This window comes from Pristis pectinata, chromosome 37, assembly GCF_009764475.1.
Source record: "Pristis pectinata isolate sPriPec2 chromosome 37, sPriPec2.1.pri, whole genome shotgun sequence".
NCBI lineage: Eukaryota > Metazoa > Chordata > Chondrichthyes > Rhinopristiformes > Pristidae > Pristis > Pristis pectinata.
Genome location: NC_067440.1, coordinates 4,971,510 through 4,991,762, shown reverse-complemented (window position 1 = coordinate 4,991,762; position 20,253 = coordinate 4,971,510). Strand labels below are relative to the sequence as shown.

At 51.1% G+C, this 20,253-nt stretch overlaps 1 protein-coding gene across 1 annotated transcript in view; it reads left to right on the top strand.

Annotated features, from left to right (window-relative positions):
- Positions 1 to 18: 18 nt before the first annotated feature.
- LOC127586594 (galactose-3-O-sulfotransferase 2-like) overlaps positions 19 to 20,253 on the top strand; it is a 109,087-nt gene continuing 88,852 nt past the window's right edge. Inside the window, exon 1 of the mRNA XM_052044688.1 lies at positions 19 to 154. Coding sequence (XP_051900648.1) covers positions 150 to 154 — 5 coding nt within the window. The 5' untranslated portion in view covers positions 19 to 149. The remainder of the gene's footprint in view (positions 155 to 20,253) is intronic.

Sequence of the window (20,253 nt, the reverse complement as noted above, 5' to 3'; positions counted from 1 at the left end):
CGGAGGGGCTGGGCTGCTCCGCTGACTGACCGGGACTCGGCGCTGCCCCTTCGCCAGATGTGAGGAGTTGCTGTTGGTGCCGCTGCTGCCGGCGGTGTCCCTACGGCAGCATGTGAGCGGCTGCGGCTGGGGTGTCCGGTGGTGCAGGGATGGGGTGAGTACCGGGGGTGGGGGGGACCGAGTGTCCCGGGATAGTTGGTGTGGTGGGGGGTGGGTGTTGCGGGGACGGTGGGGTGGGGGGGATCGTGTGCCTCTGGACGGTGGGCTGCGGGGTTGGGGGGGGGGTCGGTAGGGGGTGTCCCGGGGATGGTGGGGTGGGGAGTGTCCCGGGGACGGTGGGGTAGGGGGTGTCCCGGGGACGGTGGGGTAGGGGGTGGGGGAGGCGAGTCTCCTTGGGGCGGTAGGGTGGGCGGGGCGTGTCCCGTGGGTGGAGGGGGTGAGAGTGTTCTGGGTAGGGTAGGGTGGGGAGGCGGTGGGGTGGGTGGGGATGTCTGCTGCAGTCACCCGGCTCTCCCCCACCTTCGGGAACAACGCTGGGGTGGTTGAAGTGTCTCCGAGTGAAGTGTCCCTGCACTTGCCCACAGCCTGGGTCTACGGCCGGCGTCTCTGTGGGCTGACGGGGAAATTGAGTTAAAATGTGTAATTCAGTTGTTACAATGTCCAAGAGAGAAAGGGAGGGAGGGAGGGAGGCGTCGGTGGGAGGGCTGCTGTTTTAGTTGCTGCTGGAGTGGGTGGGTTTCTGGTAAACATCAGTGGGCCGTCTTCTCTCTTGAGATGGAGACAGAGATCTGGCAAAGGGAGAGAGGTGCCAAATGGTCCACAGGAGTCTGAGAGCAGGGTAGAAGTTAGCCTGGTAGGTTATGGAACTGATGAGTTCCGCACTGGTGTGGGAAGCAGCATGGAGTAGAGTAGAGTGGATGGAGTAGAGCCAGAGTTGGGGAGTGGCCCCTGATTCAGGGTTTGGACCTGAAACGTTGACAGCTCCTTCCCCCTACCACAGATGCTGCCTGACCCGCTGAGTTCCTCTAGCAGTTTACTTGTTGCTCCAGATTCCAGCAGTCTCTTGTGCGTCAGAGGGAGATGGAGCCCGGGAATCAGGCTATGGGGGGGTCTCGGGTAAATCAAGGGTTGGTGCAGGGGTAGGAGCAGGGAATGGGGCAGCAGCCGGGTGGGTGGGCATCTGACAGACGGAGGGGTCGGTATCGCCACCTGAGGGGAAAAGGAGAAGGGGAGACTGGGATGGAGCACAACACGTGCGCTGGGTCTCTCAGTGCAGGCAGGAGGGGCAAGTCGAGTGGAGTTTATTCCCATGTGCACAGGTACAGTGAGGTACAGGTGCAATGAAAAACTTGCTCACAGCAGCATCACAGGTACAGACACACAGAATACGAGTTAAACAAGTGTGCAAGGCAAGACATTGATGCAAAAAACAATTAGAAGCAAGGGCATACAGGAGGTGGTCCGTTGTGTTCCGTTGCTGAGGTAGGGTTAGGGTTGTGCTGGTTGGTTCAAGAACCGAATGGTTGAAGGGAAGTCGCTGTTCCTGAACCTGGTGGTGTGGGGACTTCAGGCTTCTGTACCTCCTGCCCGATGGGAGCTGCAGGAAGAGCTGGAGTGGAGTGGGTGATAAAGTTAACACAGACTCTACAAATTAAGGATGGGAGAGAAACAAAGGACTGCAGATACTGGGATCCAGATGAAAAACACGACGATGCTGGAGGAACTCAGCAGGCCAGGCAGCATCCGTGGAGAAAAGCAGGCGGTCAACGTTTCGGGTCAGGACCCTTCTTCAGGACTGAAGATAGGAAAAGGGGAAGCCCAGTATATCGGAGGGAAAAGCAGAGCAGTGATAGGTGGACAAAAGAGGGGAGGTGGGGTGGGCACAGGGTGGTGATAGGTAGACGCAGGTAGGAGACAGTGATGGGCAGGTGTGGGGGAGGAGGGGAGAGCAGATCCACCGGGCAACGGGGCAAAGGGAAGGAGAGAGGGAAAAATGGTAGAGAAACAGAGGCTAGGAAAGGGAAGAAGCAGCATGGTGGCGGTGGTGGGGTGGGGAGGGATGTGGGGGTTACTTAAAGTGGGACAAATCAATGTTCATACCGTCAGGCTGCAAGGGAAAATGAGGTGCTGTTCCTCCAGTTTGCACTTGGAATTCTCCTGGCAGTGGAGGAGGCCGAGGACTGACATATCAGTGATGGAGGGGGAGTTGAAGTGACCGGCAATGGGGAGATGCAGGTCGTGGTTACGGACGGAGCGCAGGTGTTCTGTGACTCGGTCACCTAGTCTGCGTTTGGTCTCGCCAATGTAGAGGAGGCCACACGGTGCGAATCGGTCACCTAGTCTGCGTTTGTTCTCACCGGGTGGTATCAGTGAGGAGACAGGGAGGTTAGTGCGTGATCCACGCGAAGCCGAGTGTGCAGTTTTGCGTCTTTGCACTCCACTGTTGCCGCGAAACGACAAATTTCACTTCATCCAAGCCGGTGATAATGATTCTGATCTCCCAGCAAGCAGTTCGGAAAGCTGGAGACACGGGAGAGACTGGAAATCTGAACACAAAATGCTGGAGGGGTTCAGCAGGTCAGGCAGGGAAAAGAACAGTTGATGTTTTGGGCTGAGACCCTTCATCAGGACTGGAAAGGAAGAGGGCAGAAGCCAGAATAAAAGGGGAGAGAGAGGAATAGTCCTCCAACCCCGCTTTCCCTGACCCCACTAACCCTGCTGCTGTTTATTGGTGGGGGGCATTGAATGCAAACGTAGGGTGGTTGTACTTCAGGGCATTGGTGAGACCAGGTATGGAGTACGCTGCCTACTACTGGTCTCCTTAGTTAAGGACATTCATGGGTTGGAACTAGTTCAAAGCAATGACGGGTTGTCATGAGGAAAGGTTGGATAGGCTGCTGGAGGTTTAGAAACATGAGCAGGGTTTGAAGCATGCAAATTCCTGAGGGGTCTTGGATGTGGAGGAGACGTTTCATCTTGGGAGAATTTGGATCGAGGATCATTGTTTAGGAATAAGGGGCCGCCCGTTTAAGATGGAGACGAGGCAGAACCTTTTCTCTCCGGGGGTGGTGAGGTCTTCAGAGCTCTCTTCCTCAAAGGGCGGTGGAAGCAAAGTCTGTGAATGTTTTTGAGGAGGAGGGAGCTGGGCGGATGGGCGAGGTTTACCTCGGCAGGGTCGAGGTCGGAGGCAGACCGGCCACGATCTCGCTGATTGGGGCAGCAGACTTGAGGGGCGGAGTGGCCTACTCCTGCCCCTACAGGTTCGGTTGGCTGAGGATGAGGGATGGTGACCAATCGGTGATGGAGCGTGAGGGGAGGGGGGTGGGTGTGGGGGAAGATTGAAGAGGGTGGGAGGGGAATGCTGGGGGGAGGGGGAGGAGAGAACCCCAACTACTGATGTAAGTCTGCGGGAGGGGAAGCTGCTAAATCAACATAAATTCACTCTGGGATTAGGTCCGTGGGGTGAGAGGTTCCTGCTTGGTGCATTCTACATCTCAACGAGTGTTTCTGTGAGTAATGTGCCTGAGCTGTGGGTGCCCATCCCATGCCCAGCACAGGGACAGTCCTCACTGCTGGCTTCTAGAATCACCATCAAGGAGCATCCTCTGATAAAACGACAAAAATAGCCAGAGTGAGTGGGAGATTTAATGTCTGCCTTAAGGGATCAAACAGCCTGTCTGTCTTTGCTTCTCTTAATGAAGGACTTTTACAGGAGAGGCTGAGGCTCTTTGCCAGGAAAGACAAGATGTTGGCTGAGCTGTTACAGGACTTTCCCTGTTTACAGGGGCGGAAGCCAAGAAACGGTGGAGCATTCGTATAAGGTCATCACTAAACCCCTTGGGAAGCTGAGCAGAAACCTCCCTCCCACTCCCCCCCTGCCCCGAGAGCACGAGAGTGGGGCTGGTGTGGTGCCAAGCGAACAGCATGGTTGTATGTAGGGAAGAAGAGTGATTTGGTGTTGGAGGGCGGTAGCGGCAAAGGACAGGGCTGGGAGGAAGCTGGGGTGAAGCAAAAGCTGTAGGACTGAATAGCCTCCCTCCGTGTTGTACGTCTGATGTAGTTCTGTCTGCTCTCCGTGCGTGGGAGCCTCCAGTTCTCTGGAATTTACAATGAATCCAGCTGTTGCTCCAATCAGCTCAGTGAAAAGATTGCTTGTATAAAAATATGTTTTTTTATTTCGTTGGCTTTGAACTTTCTGTTAGAAGGGGGAGGGGAAAAGTTTGATTAGACAGAGCAGATATGCGGGTCGTAACCCAGCAAAAGTTAGCTGCCTGTAAACATCTGGCAGCTGTTGTCACTGATCTAAGTTGGGCACCTGTGATGCTGCTAGCTGGGCTAGGAGGGATCAGAAGGGTGGAATGGGCGGCCTACACATGCTGTCTCTGCCCAGTGAAATATCGCAGGTGGCAACAGCCTGCGTTTATGCAGTTGCAGTGGGGTTGGGAGATGGGAACATCAGACTGGAACTGTGACACCAAGCCATCTAATGCAGTGTTGGGGAAATCTTGATCAAAGCAAAACCCGGGCAGTGGAATCGCTCTCGCTATCAGGACAGGGCGTCTGGCGAGGGCGGGTCCCTGTGAGGAATTGGTTTATGGGTTCACAGACACTGGCAAAGATAGAGAAGTCCTATCGGGTTGGGAGCTCCTGCAGTGATGTATCTTCGGGAATCAAACTGCAGAGGTTGAAACAAAGTAAGAAGATGCTGGAAACACTCGGGCAGTCGAGCAGCGTCTGTGGAGAGAGAACCTGAAATGTTAATTAGAGTTGTACAGTGCAGAAACAGGCCACTCAACCCAACTGGTCCATGCCGAGCAAGATGTCCAACTGTCTGATTCTCCTTCCACACACGTTACCAGACCTGCTGAGCTTTTCCAACGTTTTCCGTTTGGATTTGCCTTTTGGGGTTTGAATTTAACTTCTGTGATATCTGCGTTGGCCAACTTGCCGAAACTGCCCCATATCAATGCTGAATCATCCGCTTGAGCGATGTGAAAGTTCAGGGATGGATTTTGGACTGAGGACACCAGGGAGAACTTCTGTGTTCCCTCCACTGTCTGTGGCAGGGAGGCAAGGTGGGCTCGTTGTGGGAACATCACCCCCCCCAGCAACAGTTGACGCTCACAGACAGGATGTCTCGGTCTCAGTCCCAGTTGTGTTGTGTGACTGACCTGTCTTCGCTGTAACACTTTTTAAAAAGCTGCACAAAGGCAAAGCAGAGAAACAGGCCATTTGGCCCAGCCTAGCAGTGCTGGCATTTGCGATCCTTGGGAACCTTCTCCCCCCCCTCCTTCCTCCTCCTCCTCCACCCTCCACAAACCTGCAGAATGTTCATGCCTGTTCGTGACTCCTTGACAGAGGAAGAGTCCCTGAGAACATGCCCAGGCATGGGGTGAGGGGCAGCTGAGGGGTGGCATGTACTGTTCACGTTGCAAAAGTGCCAGGCAAAGACCATCTCCAACAAGTGGGCGTCTGTCCAGCCACTCTTAACGTTCAGTGGCATTCCCGCTGCTGAATCCTCCTCCTCCTCCTCCTCCTCTTCCCCCCCCACCACCCCCCCCCCCCCCCCCCCCACCCGACCTTCCTGGGGATCACCATTGACCAGAAACTCGACTGGATCAGTCATAGGAACAGGTTAGAGACTGGGTATCCAGTGACGCACCTCCTGACACCCCAAGGCCTTTCCCCCATCTACAGGGCACAGGCCAGGAGTATGACGGGACTCTCTCCACCGGCCTGGCTCAGTGTGGCTCTGACAAAGCCAAAGCAACCCACTCGATTCTCCACTCTCTCCCTCCTTCCACCACCGGCGCACGGTGTCTGCGGTGCGCGCACCGTCTACAGAACGTACCAAGGTTCCTCGCCCAGGCTTCTCCGACAGCACCTTCCCCCAAACCTGCCACCTCTCCCCCACCGAGAAGGACGAGGGCAGCAGGGCGCAGGGGAGCACCACCGCCTGCAGATTCCCCTCCAAGTCACCCACCGTCCTGACCCGGAAGTGTACCACTGCTCCTTCACCGTCACTGGGTCTAAATCCTGGAGCTCACCTGAAGGGACTGCAGTGGTTCGAGGAGGCTCATCGCCCCCTTCTCAAGGGCAGTCAGGGATGGGCAATAAATATTCCCATATCCAGAAAACTTGAGTAAAATGTTGGAATAAAAGCCTCTCCTTCCTTCTCCCTGACGTTTAGCTTCAGGCCTTTATTCCTGATGTCACCACCTGTTAATTGTACAGAAGCTCAGAATGGGTACCCATTTAGAACAGAGATGCGGAGAAATTTCTTTAGCCAGAGGGTCGTGGATTTATGGAATTTGTTGCCACGTACAGCTGTGGAGGCCTGATCACTGGGGGTGTTTAAGGCGGAGATTGATAGGTATCTCATTAGTCAGGGTATCAAGGGATATGGGGAAAAGGCCGGAAATTGGGGCTAGATGGGAGAATAGTTTAGCTCATGGTGAAGTGGCAGAGCAGACTCGATGGGCCGAATGGCCTACTTCTGCTCCTTTGTCTTTTAAGAGATGCACCTTTTGCGTCGAGTGTTCTGGGGGCAGCCCGCAAGTGTCACCACGCTTCTGGCGCCAACATAGCACACCCACAACTTCCTAACCCGTACGTCTTTGGTATGTGGGAGGAAACCGGAGCACCCGGAGGAAACCCACGCAGACACACGGGGAGAACGTACAAACTCCTTACAGACAGCAGCCGGAATTGAACCTGGGTTGCTGGCGCTGTAAAGCGTTACGCTAACCGCTACACTACCATGCCTGCCCACTGTGTCTTGTGATCTTGTGAATGACTGAGTGACCGGGGACCAACGTCCATGTTTCCTGCTGACTGGTTATGCTGTGGTGGACTTGTGTCTCGCCTCACTGCCTGGCTGAACTCCTTCACGGGTGAAAAAGCAGCAGGATTCGGGAGGGTCTGCAGGCAGAGCCAAGCGAGGAAGTGCAAAGGTCAAGCTCTGGTTTTGTTGAAAGCGCACATTTTTTTGTGTGTGGCTTTCACTGCAAGATGGTTTATTGCTTAATTTAGACCCCATGCCGGGCTTTGCATTCTGCACTGGAGTGGGTTGTGGATGCAGAGTCCTTGAGTACGTGCAGGGGACACACAGCATCAGCGTCACCTCGTTAAAGAACAACAGGGGGTGTCTCTTCTTTTCATAGAACACAGAACACTACAACACAGTACAGGCCCTTCGGCCCACAATGTTGTGCCGACATTATATCCTGCTCTAACATCTGTCTAACCCTTCCCTCCCACATAGCTCCCTATTTTCTATCATTCACGTGTCTGTCTAAGAGTCTCTTAAATGTCCCTAGTGTACCTGCCCCATAACCTCCCCAGGCAGTGCGTTCCATGCACCCACTGCTCTCTGTGTAAAAAAAAATTACCCCTGACATCCCCCTTATACCTTCCTCCAATCACCCTAAAATTATGCCCCCTCGTGTTAGCCGTTGTCGCACTGGGAAAAGTCTCTGACTGTCCACTCGATCTATGCCTCTTATCATCTTGTACACCTCTGTCAAGTCGCCTCTCATTATCCTCCTCTCCAAAGACAAAAGCCCTAACTTGCTCAACCTATCCTCATAAGACATGCTCTCCAATCCAGGCAACATCCTGGTAAATCTCATCTGCACCCTCTCTAAAACTTCCACATCCCTCCTATAATGAGGCGACCAGAACTGAACACAATGCTCCAAGTGTGGTCTGACCAGAGTTCTATAGAGCTGCAACATCACCTCGCGGCTCTTGAACTCAATACCCCAACTAATGAAGGCCAACACGCCATACGCCTTCTTAACGACCCTATCGACATGCGTGGCAACCTTGAGGGATCTATGGATGTGGACCCCAAGATCCCTCTGTTCCTCCACACTGCTAAGAGTCCTGCCATTAACCTTCTATTCTGCCTTCAAGTTCGATCTCCCGAAGTGTATCACTTCATGCTTATCTGGGTAAGCTCAACACACAAAACGCTGGAGGAACTCAGTGGGTCAGGCAGCATCTGGGTGGTGGTGGGGTGGGGGGGGGGAAGGGGGTGCAGAATGGACAGTCGATGTTTCGGGTCGAGACCCTTCGTCTGGACTTCCTGTTCTGTGCGTCAAAGTGGATGACCTCCCGCAGAGTCAGCTGTTATCCGGCAGCTGGGAGTGTGGGAAGGCCGGATGTTAACAACCAGGGGCAATCGGATTGTCCTAAACTGGGAATGGAGGTGAGGTCGAGTCATGGATTCAGTGTAAAGAAGGGGAGCCTCCTTGACTGTGAGGAAATGAGTGGGTGGGTCACTGACATTGGACAACTAGGACAGCTCAGCTGGTCTAAGGAGATCAGGGAGGGATTTTGACCATCTTCCCATCAGGCTAAGCCCTGGGATGGGACGTTAACTTGTACGCAATCAACACTTGGCAAACAGTTACAGTGAGACTACGACAGTGAATCAGTGATGTAAACTAACACAAGACTTTGCAAACTAAAAGGGAGGAGACCACAGCAGAGCGGTCCCAGAGTCTAAACTCAGTTTCTCTTTCCGTACACACTGCCTGATCTGCTGAGAGTTTCCAGCAATTTTCTGTTTTTGTTTACGGGCATCTGTTCCTCACTGGGAAACATTTCTTTCAGTTCTGGCAGGAGAACTGGTCGGATAATACTGGTCTGCGAAACAAAAACTCCCAACCATGGAACCACAGAATGCTGAGCCTCTCCATCTTGTTTCGTCTTCATGCTAAGTTTTACTCAGTCAATGAAAGCCAGCTGTTTCCTGCTTAATACACAATGTCAGGCAGTGGGGAGAGTCAGACTGTGTGACCCAGAATTAATGAACCATGTCAAAGACCCTCAGAAACTTCAAATCTCCACTTTGGAAATTAAAGGCTCAAAAACATCGACCTTCCAGCAACTAATCTCTCCGTATTTGTTGGGGCTAGAACTGGGATTCAGGTGGACAGGGACAGGATGGGGGTCAATGCTGATAATGCAAAGCATTTCACTGACAGCAAGTGGGTATTCTGGGAAAAGGAAATGCATTTGTAAAGCACTTGAAGTAACCGTCCAGATGTCCTTCAGATCCAGTACAGAGCTTTTCTAAGAAGTGAAATTAATGTTTAATAGATGCAGTGCAATTTGTGCACAGCAAGGTTCCACAAACAGTGACTCCTGAAATGATCCAACTATCTGGCTGAGGGACGTTGTACGAGGGATGAAAATTGATTTCGAGGTAACACCCCAGCTCTTCCTCAGAACGGCAGCTGTTGGGTCATCCTGTCCAACTGAGGGGGCAGACGGGACGGTGATGCACGGAAAATAGGCCCAAGAGCCGGCCATTGGTAGCGTAGCGGTTAGCGTAACGCTATTACAGCGCCAGCGACCCGGGTTCAATTCCCGCCGCTGTCTATAAGGAGTTTGTACGTTCTCCCCGTGTCTGCGTGGGTTTCCTCTGGGTGCTCTGGTTTCCTCCTGCATTCCAAAGACGTACGGGTTAGGAAGTGTTGGCGCCAGAAGCGTGGCGACACTTGGGGGCTGCCCCCAGGACACTCCACGCAAAAGATGCAATGTGTGTTTCGACGTACATGTGACTAATACAGATATCTTATTTGGCCCTTCGAGCCTGCTACACCATTCAATGGGATCACAGCTGTTCTCTGGTAGCTCTCCCCAAGCACGTTGGATGTTTTCCTTGTCACAGTGGGTATCTCTCCTAACCACAAGGTTCATGAGATAAGCAGCTTGCAATTTATGTCCTTCTCCGACTTACTGACTACAGTACAGAAGGCCATTCAGTCCACTGGATTCATCCTACCTCCCAGCAGATTAAACCTGTCAGTCCCATTCTCCTTCTTACTCCCCCTGTAACTGCAACTTACTCCCTCTCTCGTGGGCCCATCAACTCTTTTGCCACTCAGGGGCAGTTACAGTGGCCAATTAACTTTGGAGCACCCAGGGGAATCATGCAGACTACACACACACACACACACACACACACACACACACACACACACACACACACACACACACACACCAGCGCCGGAAGTCGGGATCGAACCCGGGTCGCTGGAGGTGTGAGGCAATAGCTCTCACCGCTGAGCCACTGGACTTTAGCTTAGCGTGTGAATCAATGACATTTGGTCTGGCAGTGTGGCACTCTCTCAACCGGAGTGATGCTGGAGCATGAGGTGATGCTGGAGCATGAGCAAATAGAGGTGACTTGTAGTGTACATCCACAGATCTGTACAGTCAAGGTCAAGTTTATTGTCACATCCACAAGTACGTGTATGCACAGGGGCAATGAAAAACTTACCGCAGCATCACAGGCACAGAGCATCAGAGATACAACATTCACAAGAAAAACATAAAGTATACACAATTAGAACAAAAAAAAGGTCCATATTAGAGCAATGTGGTCACAATGTTGCTATTCTGAGGGAGTGATTAGGGTTGTGCCGGTTGGTTCAAGAACCAAATGGTTGAAGGGAAGTAGTTGTTCCTGAACCTGGTGGTGTGGGGACTTCAGGCTTCTGTACCTTCATTACGTGGCGAGAGACTGGGTAGTGTTGATGTTCGAAGGGACCCGTAGATGCTGGTCCAAAAGACCAATGCACAGGGAGAGGCGAGAGCACAAGTGATACGTTGGCCTTTGTAATGAGAGGGTTTGATTACATCAGTGAGGGAGTCTTGTTGCAGTTGTACAGAGCCTGGATCAGACTGTACCTGGAGCGCTCTGTTCAGTTTTGGTCTCATTACCTGAGAAAGGATGCACTTGCCATAGAGGGAGTACAGTGAATTTCACCAGCCTGGCTCCAGGTAGTCCCAATGGAGGGTCTCAAACATCGACTGTCCATTTCCCTCCTCAGACGCTGCCTGACCCTCTAGCAGTTTACTCTAGTTTCACTCTGGACTCCAGCATCAGCAGTCTCTTGCGTCTCCGGGGGTGGTGGGTTTGCCGTATGAGGAAGGATCGAGTAGACTGAGACCGGATTCTTCGGAGGTTAGGCCGAGGGGAGATTTTGTCAAAGCAGGGAAGAATTTTTCCCCAGACTTGAGGGGACACAATTTGAGAATAAGGATAGGCCACAGGAGAGAAATGAGGAGGATTATCTTCACCCAGCGGGGCAAACCTTTGGAATTCTCGACCACAAGAGTGTGGAGGCTCACTGGCTCTAAGTGGAGGCCGATAGATTTCTGGATGTTGAGGGAATCGAGGGATGCACAGGAATAGGCCCTTCGGCCCACGATGTTGTGCTGAACTAATAGAACTAGTAATGAAGTTCCTAATTAAACTAATCCCTTCTGCCTACAGAATGTCCACAGCCCTCCATTCCCTGCACATTCATGTATTGGTTTATTATTGTCACTTGTACCTAGGTACAGTGAAAAACTTGTCTTGCATACCGATCGTACAGGTCAATTCATTGCACAGTGCAGTTACATTGAGTTAGTACAGACTGTATTGAGGTAGTACAGGTAAAAACAATAACAGAATACAGAGTAAAGTGTCACAGCTACAGAGAAAGTGCAGAGCAGGTACACAATAAGGTGCAAGGTCAGAACAAGGTAGATCGTAAGGTCAAGAGTCCATCTCATCGTATAAAGGAACCGTTCAATAGTCTTATCACGGTGGGATAGAAGTTGTCCTTGAGCCTGGTGGTACGTGCCCTCAGACTCCTGTATCTTCTACCTGATGGAAGAGGAGAGAAGAGAGAATGACCCAGGTGGGTGGGGTCTTTGATTATGCCGGCTGCTACACCAAGGCAGCGAGAGGTGAAGACAAGAGTCCAAGGAGGGGAGGCTGGTTTCCGTGATGCGCTGGGCTGTGTCCACAACTCTCTGCAGTTTCCTGCGGTCCTGGGCAGAACAGTTGCCGTACCAAGCCGTGATGCATCCAGATAGGATGCTTTCTATGGTCCATTGGTAAAAGTTGGTGAGTATCAAAGGGGACATACTGAATTTCTTTAGCCTCCTGAGGTGCTGGTGAGCTTTCTTGGCTGTGGCATCTACATGTTTTGACCAGGACAGGCTATTGGTGATGTGCCTATCTAACAGCATCTCAAAGGCCTCTATCGTATCTGCCTCCACCACCACCCCAGCAGCATATTCCAGGCACCCACCACTCTCTGTGTGGTGAAAAAATCTTGCCCCACACGTGTCCTTTGAACTTTCCCCCTTTCTCCTTAAATGCATGGCCTCTGGTATTAAACATTGCGATGTCTTATAAACTTTCATCAGGTCTCCCCTCAGCCTCTGCCGCTCCAGAGAAAACAACCCAAGTTTGTCCGACCTTTCCTTATAGCTCAGACCCTCTAATCCAGGCAGCGTCCTGGTGAACCTCTTCTGCACCCTCTCCAAAGCCTCCGCACCCTCTCCAAAGCCTCCACACCCTTCCTATAATGGGACGACCAGAATTAAATGCAGATGTGGCCTAACCAGAGTTTTATAAAGCTGCAACATAACACTTGAACACAATGCCTTGATTAATGAAGGCAAGCATGCCAGACGCCTTCTTTACAGCCCTATCAACCTGTGCAGCCACTTTCAGGGAGCTATGGACTTGGACCACAGAGATTTGTGGATAGTGCAGGGTAGTAGAGCTGAGGTAGAGATCAGTCATGATCTAATGGATGGTGGAACACAGATTCAAAGGGCTGAACAGCCTCCTCCTGCCTGTTCTGTTGTGGCCTTCCGCTGGTTGTGAAGTTGTGTACACCTGTGACTATGTCCTTCGGATATGAGCCGCCCTATCAGCGGTGGGCTGATGTTTAGTTAACCTCTGTCAGTGTCAGGTCATCCTGAACCCCACTGCCCTGAGTTCAAACCTGCATCAGGTCCCACCCTTTGCTTCCTGACCAACGTTGGCTCCTGGTCTGGCTCCGCCTGAGGTGGAAAGGACACTGTATCCACGCACGTGTGTGCAAGGGCCAGGGTATCCATGACTGTGCGTCTGCATGCACACGAGCTACGGTATCTGTGTGTGCGTGTTTGCAAGAGCCACTGTATCCCAGTGTGCGTCTGTGTGTGCGCAAGAGCCGCTTTAAACTGTGCGCGTATGCAAAAGCCACTGTATCCATATGTGTGTGTCCGCGTGCACACAAGCTACTGTATACATGTGTGTGCGCGCGTGTGTGCACGCGAGCGCCACTGTATCCCAGTGCATGTGCAAGAACCACTTTAACTGTGCACATGTGTGTGCAGTGGCCATTGTATACGCACGCACGTGTGTGCAAGAGCCACTGTATCCAGGTGTGTGTGTGCAAGAGTCACTGTATCCAGGCATGTGCGCGTGCAAGAGTTATTGTATCCAAGTCTGTGTGTGTGCAAGAGCAAGATGGGAAATAGGTTTTTCCCTCTGCTGTATTGGGCTTCCCCTTTTCCTATCTTCAGTCCTGAAGAAGGGTCCTGACTCGAAACGTTGACCGCCTGCTTTTCTCCACGGATGCTGCCTGGCCTGCAGAGTTCCTCCAGCATCGTCGTGTTTTTCATTCTCTCTTCTCCCCCCTCCCGTCGGGCAGAAGATACAAACGCCTGAGAGCACGTGCCACCAGGCTCGACAGCTTCTATCCCGCTGTTATAAGACTCTTGAACAGACTTCTTGTACAACAAAGATGAACTCCTGATCTCTCAATCTACCTTGTCGTGGCCCTTGCATTTTATTTGTCTACCTGCACTGCACTGCACTTTCTCTCTAACACTCTATTCTGCATTTTTCTTTCCCTTCTATATGACCTCGATGTACTTACGTACGGAATGATCTGTCTGGACGGCACGCAGACAAAAACTGTTCACTGTATCTTGGTACATGTGACAATAATAAGCCAACTAATTGGTTGCTGTACCATCCTTTTGGAGTCACGCAAACCTTCTAACCTGACCTCTCCGTCACCTTAAAGGTTCCACCACTAATGGCTTTTCTTCCCCCCATTTGCTACTTGTCTTTCTCAGCCTTGGTCTTCAGCCTGAGTATCTCCCTGAGTAGCTTGGTATCAGCTTTTATCTGGCAATTGTCCCATGTTGGGGGATTTCCATGAATTTGGTCCCTGTACCTGCCCCCTTTTTACTGCTTCCCGATGCCTGGCTCCCTGCGGGACTGTTCCCCGCTCCTACATTCCCAGGCCTTGCCCTAGCCTCCTACCACGATGCTTTAATGCAGCTAAGTGTGGAGGAACGAAGAAAAGTGAGCTGTTGTTGATTGGTGGCACACCGGGTAGAACCGCTGGTTCACAGCACCAGAGACCTGGGTTCGATCCTGACCTCCGACGCTGTCTGTGTGTGTGGACACGTTTTCCCCAGGGTGCTCCGGTTTCTTCCTGGGTCCCAAAGAACTTAAGAGCTGCTGGTTTAATTAGCTGCTGTAAATTGCCCCAAGTCTGTAGGGTGAGCGAGAGAACCGATGGGGTAGTGAGGAGAATAAAATGGGATCCGCGTACGGTGAGGGTTCGACGGTTGGCACCGCCTCTGTGGGCTGAAGTGCCCGTTTCTGTGCGACGTGACTCTATGACTAGCCTGGCATGTGTCGGGATCTGTACCCACTCGCTTCCCCAGTCCCTTGGCCCCGGTATCAGTCACATCAATAAGTAGGCTTGTACCTGGAGCAGAGAAGGTGTCATTCAGGAGATCCTCTCAAAATGACGAGGCATTCAGGTAAGATAAGACTTCTTTATTAGTCACATGTACATCGAAAGAAACAGTGAAATACATCTTTGTGTAGAGTGTTCTGGGGGCAGCCCGCAAGTGTTGCCACGCTTCTGGCACCAACATAGCACGCCCACAACTTCCTAACCCGTACATCTTTGGAACGTGGGAGGAAACCGGAGCACCCGGAGGAAACCCACGCAGTCACAGGCAGAGGGTACAAACTCCTTAGAGACAGTGGCCGGAATTGAACCCGGGTCGCTGGCGCTGTAATAGTGTTAGGCTAACTGCTACACTACCGTGCCTGCCAGTAACAAACAAGCAGCGTAAATAAGCAGTTCCCAGTTGCAAGCATGGTCAGTTTTGCATGTGGATGACGTGATTTAAGGTGGTTGGCAGGGGAAGCAAAGGAGAGGGTCAAGGAGAGTTGTCTTGTTCCGCTGTGGGCTGTGTGCTCTGGAACTTGTTCAACAGCTTAAGGGCAGATTCAAGAGCAAACTTTCAGGAGAGAACTGGATAAATCATTTGAAGGAGTGACAGAGACTGCAGGGCAAGGCAGGGAACATAAAACATTACAGCAGAGTACTGGGCCTTCGGCCCACAATGTTGTGCCGACATTTTATCCTGCTCTATCTAACCCTTCCCTCCCACATAGCCCCCTATTTTTCTATCATTCATGTGTCTATCTAAGAGTCTCTTAAATGTCCGTAATGTACCTGCCCCCACAACCTTTGCCGGCAGTGCGTTCCACGCACCCACCACTCTCTGTGTAAAAGAAAAATTACCCCTGACATCCCCCTTATACCTTCCTCCAATCACCTTCAAATGATGTCCCTTCGTCTTAGCCATTGTTGCCCTGGGAAAAAGTCTCTGACTGTCCACTCGATCTATGCCTCTTAACATCTTGTACACCTCTATCAATCCACCTCTCATCCTCCTCCTCTCCAAAGAGAAAAGCCCGAGCTCACTCAACCTGGTCAGGTTGAATTAACCTCAAAGGTGAGGTTAATTGATCTTCAAAAGAACAGGGATGGGTGCGATGGGCTGAATGGCCTTGTGCATTGTGAGCTTCTGTGAATCCATGAAACCTCGCTTTCCCGATTTTGGTGAGCTTGTCATTGCTACGTTCCCAGGATTAACAGCAAGACAAGAGCAAGCAAAACAATCCATCCCAGAATGAATGATGCCCAATAAGCCATCTTTCCCCCTTCTCCCCTTCCCCCATCTCTCTCCCCCACTCCCTCCCTGTATCTCCATTTGTCTGTTCCTCTCTCTCTCTCTGTCTCCCTGCCCCTCTGTCTCTCTCTCTCTTTCTTTGTCCGTCGCTCTCTCTCTTCTCCCACTTCTTCCTCTCTCCACTTTCTTTGCGCCGACTTTAATAATCTCAGACTCTCACGTCTGGCTGTTGGCCCGTGACTGGAGAAGCGTCCGGGCCCCTCTACATTGTACTGACTGATCACTAACAGATGTGCTCGTGAAGCCAGCCAGATTTTTTTTGCACGTTGCAGATTTCTGACTCTCAGCCTTTCTGCTGTGGTTTCTTGCGGAGGATATTGACCACATCGTACAAGGAGTGCAGTCAGCAGTTTCCCTGATGTACTGAGACAAATGTATGATTTACAGAACATTCAGAGGCAGCCCCTCCCTCTCCATCTCCTGCTATCCTCCTGTGTCTTTCCTCTTTGGTGTCTTACCCAGCCTCACTTTGTTGTTAGTCTTGAGCACTTCCTGGGTGAGAGGTTTCTCCTGTATTCCCAACTGGGTTTATCTGTGACTGCTTTATGGTTATGGCTTCCACTTTTTGTCTCACTCGGGTGACAATTCATCCTCTTCCCACTGCCTTACCAATCTTAGCATCAGTAAAGACCTCTGTCAGCTCCCGTTCTGGAGGAAGGGCCCTGCAGTCTCTTCCGATTGATCTGTAAGTGTCTGGATCGGGGATAATGACCTGCAGATGTAGTCAGACAGCACAGGGGGGCCTTCAACCACTCCCACTGCTGGTGAGGTATGTGTCGATGGGATAAGGTTTTCACCCGATGTCTGGGTTGGGAATAAGTAGTAGAATTAGGGATCACTTCGTACAACAGTAGTGACCTTTAATGTTTTTGGCAGGAGCAGGCCAAGATTTAAAATGTTTTACGGTGCATGTTTGTAAATACATGGGGCATATTCAATAAGAGAGGGTAATGATATTGTGGTGATAGAGACTGGTACACTAAATATTCAACAGAAGATCTTCATAAACAGGGAAGAGGGGAAACAAGGGGCAGGTGGGTGATATTGAGGAAGATATTGGGGAGAGTGGATGTGTCAGCATGGGCAAGGATAGCATCTTGCATGCGGCACGGTAGCGTAGCGGTTAGCGTAACGCTATTACAGTGCCAGCGACCCGGTTTCAATTCCCGTCGCTGTCTGTAAGGAGTTTGTACGTACTCCCCGTGTGCGTGGGTTTCCTCCGGGTGCTCCGGTTTCCTCCCACATTCCAAAGGTGTAAGGGTTAGGAAGTTGTGGGCGTGCTATGTTGGCGCCGGAAGCGTGACGATACTCGCGGGCTGCCCCCCCCAGCACATTCTTAGCCATGCTAAAAGATGTCTTTGGCTGTGTGTTTTGATGTACATGTGACTAATAAATAAATATCTTAACACTGGGTCTGTTCTACAGGCCACCAACTAGTGTTGAGAATTGAGAGAAGCAAGTTTTCATGGAAAATACAGAAATATGAGAAAACCAAAATGACGATACAAGCTAGGAGAGGAGAAATAAATGGGCGAGGAGAGGGAGACGTTATTGAAGTGCTCAGGAGAACTTGACACAGTGTTTCCCACACAATGAGAATGGGGCATTGCTGGTGGCACTGGAGCAGGTATCTGTGGGGAGCATGTGGAGAACCGCGATCATAAGGTTGAGAATAACTAGGGAATAAGATGGACCATTTAGTGGTAAGGATAAGCAACTGAGTAGGGACGCTTTCAGTGGTAACAGATCTGGCCTTGGCCAACTGGACTAAAAGTTCCACAAGCAAAATTCTAATTGAACAACGGGAGTCTTTAAGAAGGAGGTAGTTCTGATCCAGTGTGGGTACATTCAGACAAAGAGAAAGGTAGGATGGTCAATGAGTAACCAAAGAGAATAAGATAAGGTAAGATATCTTTATTAGTCACGTACACTGAAACACATAGTGAAATGCATTGTTTTCATAGAGTGTTCTGGGGGGGGAGCAGCCCGCAAGTGTCACCACGCTTCCGGCGCCAACATAGCATGCCCACAACTTCCTAACCCGTACATCTTCGGAACATGGGAAGAAACCAGAGCACCCGGAGGAAACCCGCGCAGATGCACGGGGAGGACGTACAAAATCCTTACAGACAGGGGCCGGAATTGAACCCGGGTCGCTGGTGCTGTAATAGCGTCACGCTGACCGTGCCTGCCAACAGAGCAAGTTAACGACGTGGGGATCAGACTGATTGCGAAAAGTTCAGAGAGGAAGCGAGATCGGGAGATGAGCGAGGCAAGGAGTGGACATGAAATAAGGCCAGCAGGGAACATAAAGGGAATCTAAAACAGTAAGCAGGTAATAAATGGAGAGGTGAGGCATCAGGGAGCAAACAGGAGATTGCTCGTTGAAGCAGGGACTGTGGATCAAGGACTGACTGAGCACTTTGCATTGGCCTTTAGTTAGGAAGAGGATTCTGCTGGTCTTCCACCAAAGAAATATTGCTGGAATTCTGGATAAAAGTTAACAAGAAGGAATTGAAAGGTGGACATACCGTCTGGTCCACGAGAAAGGCACTCTCGGATGTCGAAGAGGAAATTCCAGGGGTATTGGCCAGGATTCGAGGTGTACATGATTCACAGGTTACACAAGCAATCAGCAAAGCTAGCGGAATGTTACCATTTTCTGGCAAGGGGAATTGAACACAAAATTATTCTTCAGCCTTACAGGGTATGGGCCAGACCTTGTCTGGAGTACTGGTTGACTTGTTTAAGGAATGATGCTAGATGTGTTGGAAGCAGTTCAGAGGTTCGCTAGACTAATTCCTGGAATGGGGAAGGGTTAGGCCAGGCTTGGTTTGTATCTGTTGGGAGTTTTGAAGAGCAAGAGATGATAATTGGAACGTTAGATCTGCAGGGGGGCTGTGACAAGGTGGGGGGTGGAGAGGACTTTGGGGTCACTGCTCTGCCCATTAGAGTTGAGGTGAAATTCGAGTGGAGGGAGGGGTATTCCGACAAGGGGGGGTATTCCATTACAGGGGGGATTCCGGTTTGGATTGTATATCTGCCGATTATCTCCCCCCTTGAAGCAGAACTGTCCCCTCTCTGTGTGTCCTCCACAACCCCAGGAACTGCTGGTGGGTGAGTCACCCCTTCCTGTGGTAAATATGGTTAATGGATGAGCAGGCCAGTGGGGATATGTTGTGACGCTACAGGAAGTGCAGCGGAACTGCTGGGATTGCTCTGCTTGGGGCTGGCATGGACCCGATGGGCCGAATCACCATCCTCTGTGTTGTAATGAGTGAGTAAGTTACAACTTACACAAGAGTTTTGCTCCCCACATGTGCTCTGGCACTGAGCGAGATTGGGACAGATCGTTTCTTCCATCAGTGGTAGGGAGGGCATTGGAGAAACATCTGATTGCATCGAAAGGCATGGACTGATTAGGTGGGGTCAGCATGGTTTTGTGCAGGGGAGATCATGTCTCACAAATCTGATCAAGCTTCTTGGTATTGGTTTATTACTGTCACTTGTACCGAGGTACGGTGAAAAGCTTGTCTTACAAACTGATCGTACAGGTCAATTCATTACACAGTGCAGTTACATTGAGTCAGTACAGAGTGCATTGATGTAGTACAGGTAAAAACAATAACAGTACAGAGTAAAGTGTCACAGTTACAGAGAAAGTGCAGTGCAATAAGGTGCAAGGTCACAACAAGGTAGGTCGTGAGGTCATAGTCCATCTCATTGTTTAAGTTCAATAGTCTTATCACAGTGGGGTAGAAGCTGTCCTTAAGTCTGGTGGTACGTGTCCTCAGGCTCCTGTATCTTCTACCCGATAGAAGAGAGAATGTCCTGGGTGGGTGGGGTCTTTGATTATGCTGGCTGCTTCACCAAGACAGCGAGAGGTAAAGACAAGAGTCCAAGGAGGGGAGGCTGGTGTCCGTGATGCGCTGGAATGTCTCCACAACTCTCTGCAGTTTCTTGCGGTCCTGGGCAGAGCAGTTGCCGTACCAAGCCGTGATACATCCAGATAGGATGCTTTCTATGGTGCATTGGTAATTACTTGAGGAAGTAATTAAGAAAACTGATGAAGACAGAGTGATAGATGTGGTTAATATGGTCTTCAGTCAGACTTTTGACAAGATCCTGCATGGTAGGCTGGTCCAGAAGGTTAGGACACAATGGATCTGAGGCATGTGGACACACTGGATCCAAAATTGGCTGGGTGAAGGGAGGCAAAATGTTGTAATGAATGGGTGTTACCCTGAATGGAAATCTGTAACAAATGTTGTACCCCAGGGGTCGGTGCTGAGACCTTGGATGAGAACGCACAGGGTCTGATTAGTAAGTTTGCAGATGACACGAAAATTGGTGGAATCGTACGTAGCAAAGAAGGTTGTCCAAGAGTACAGCGGGACA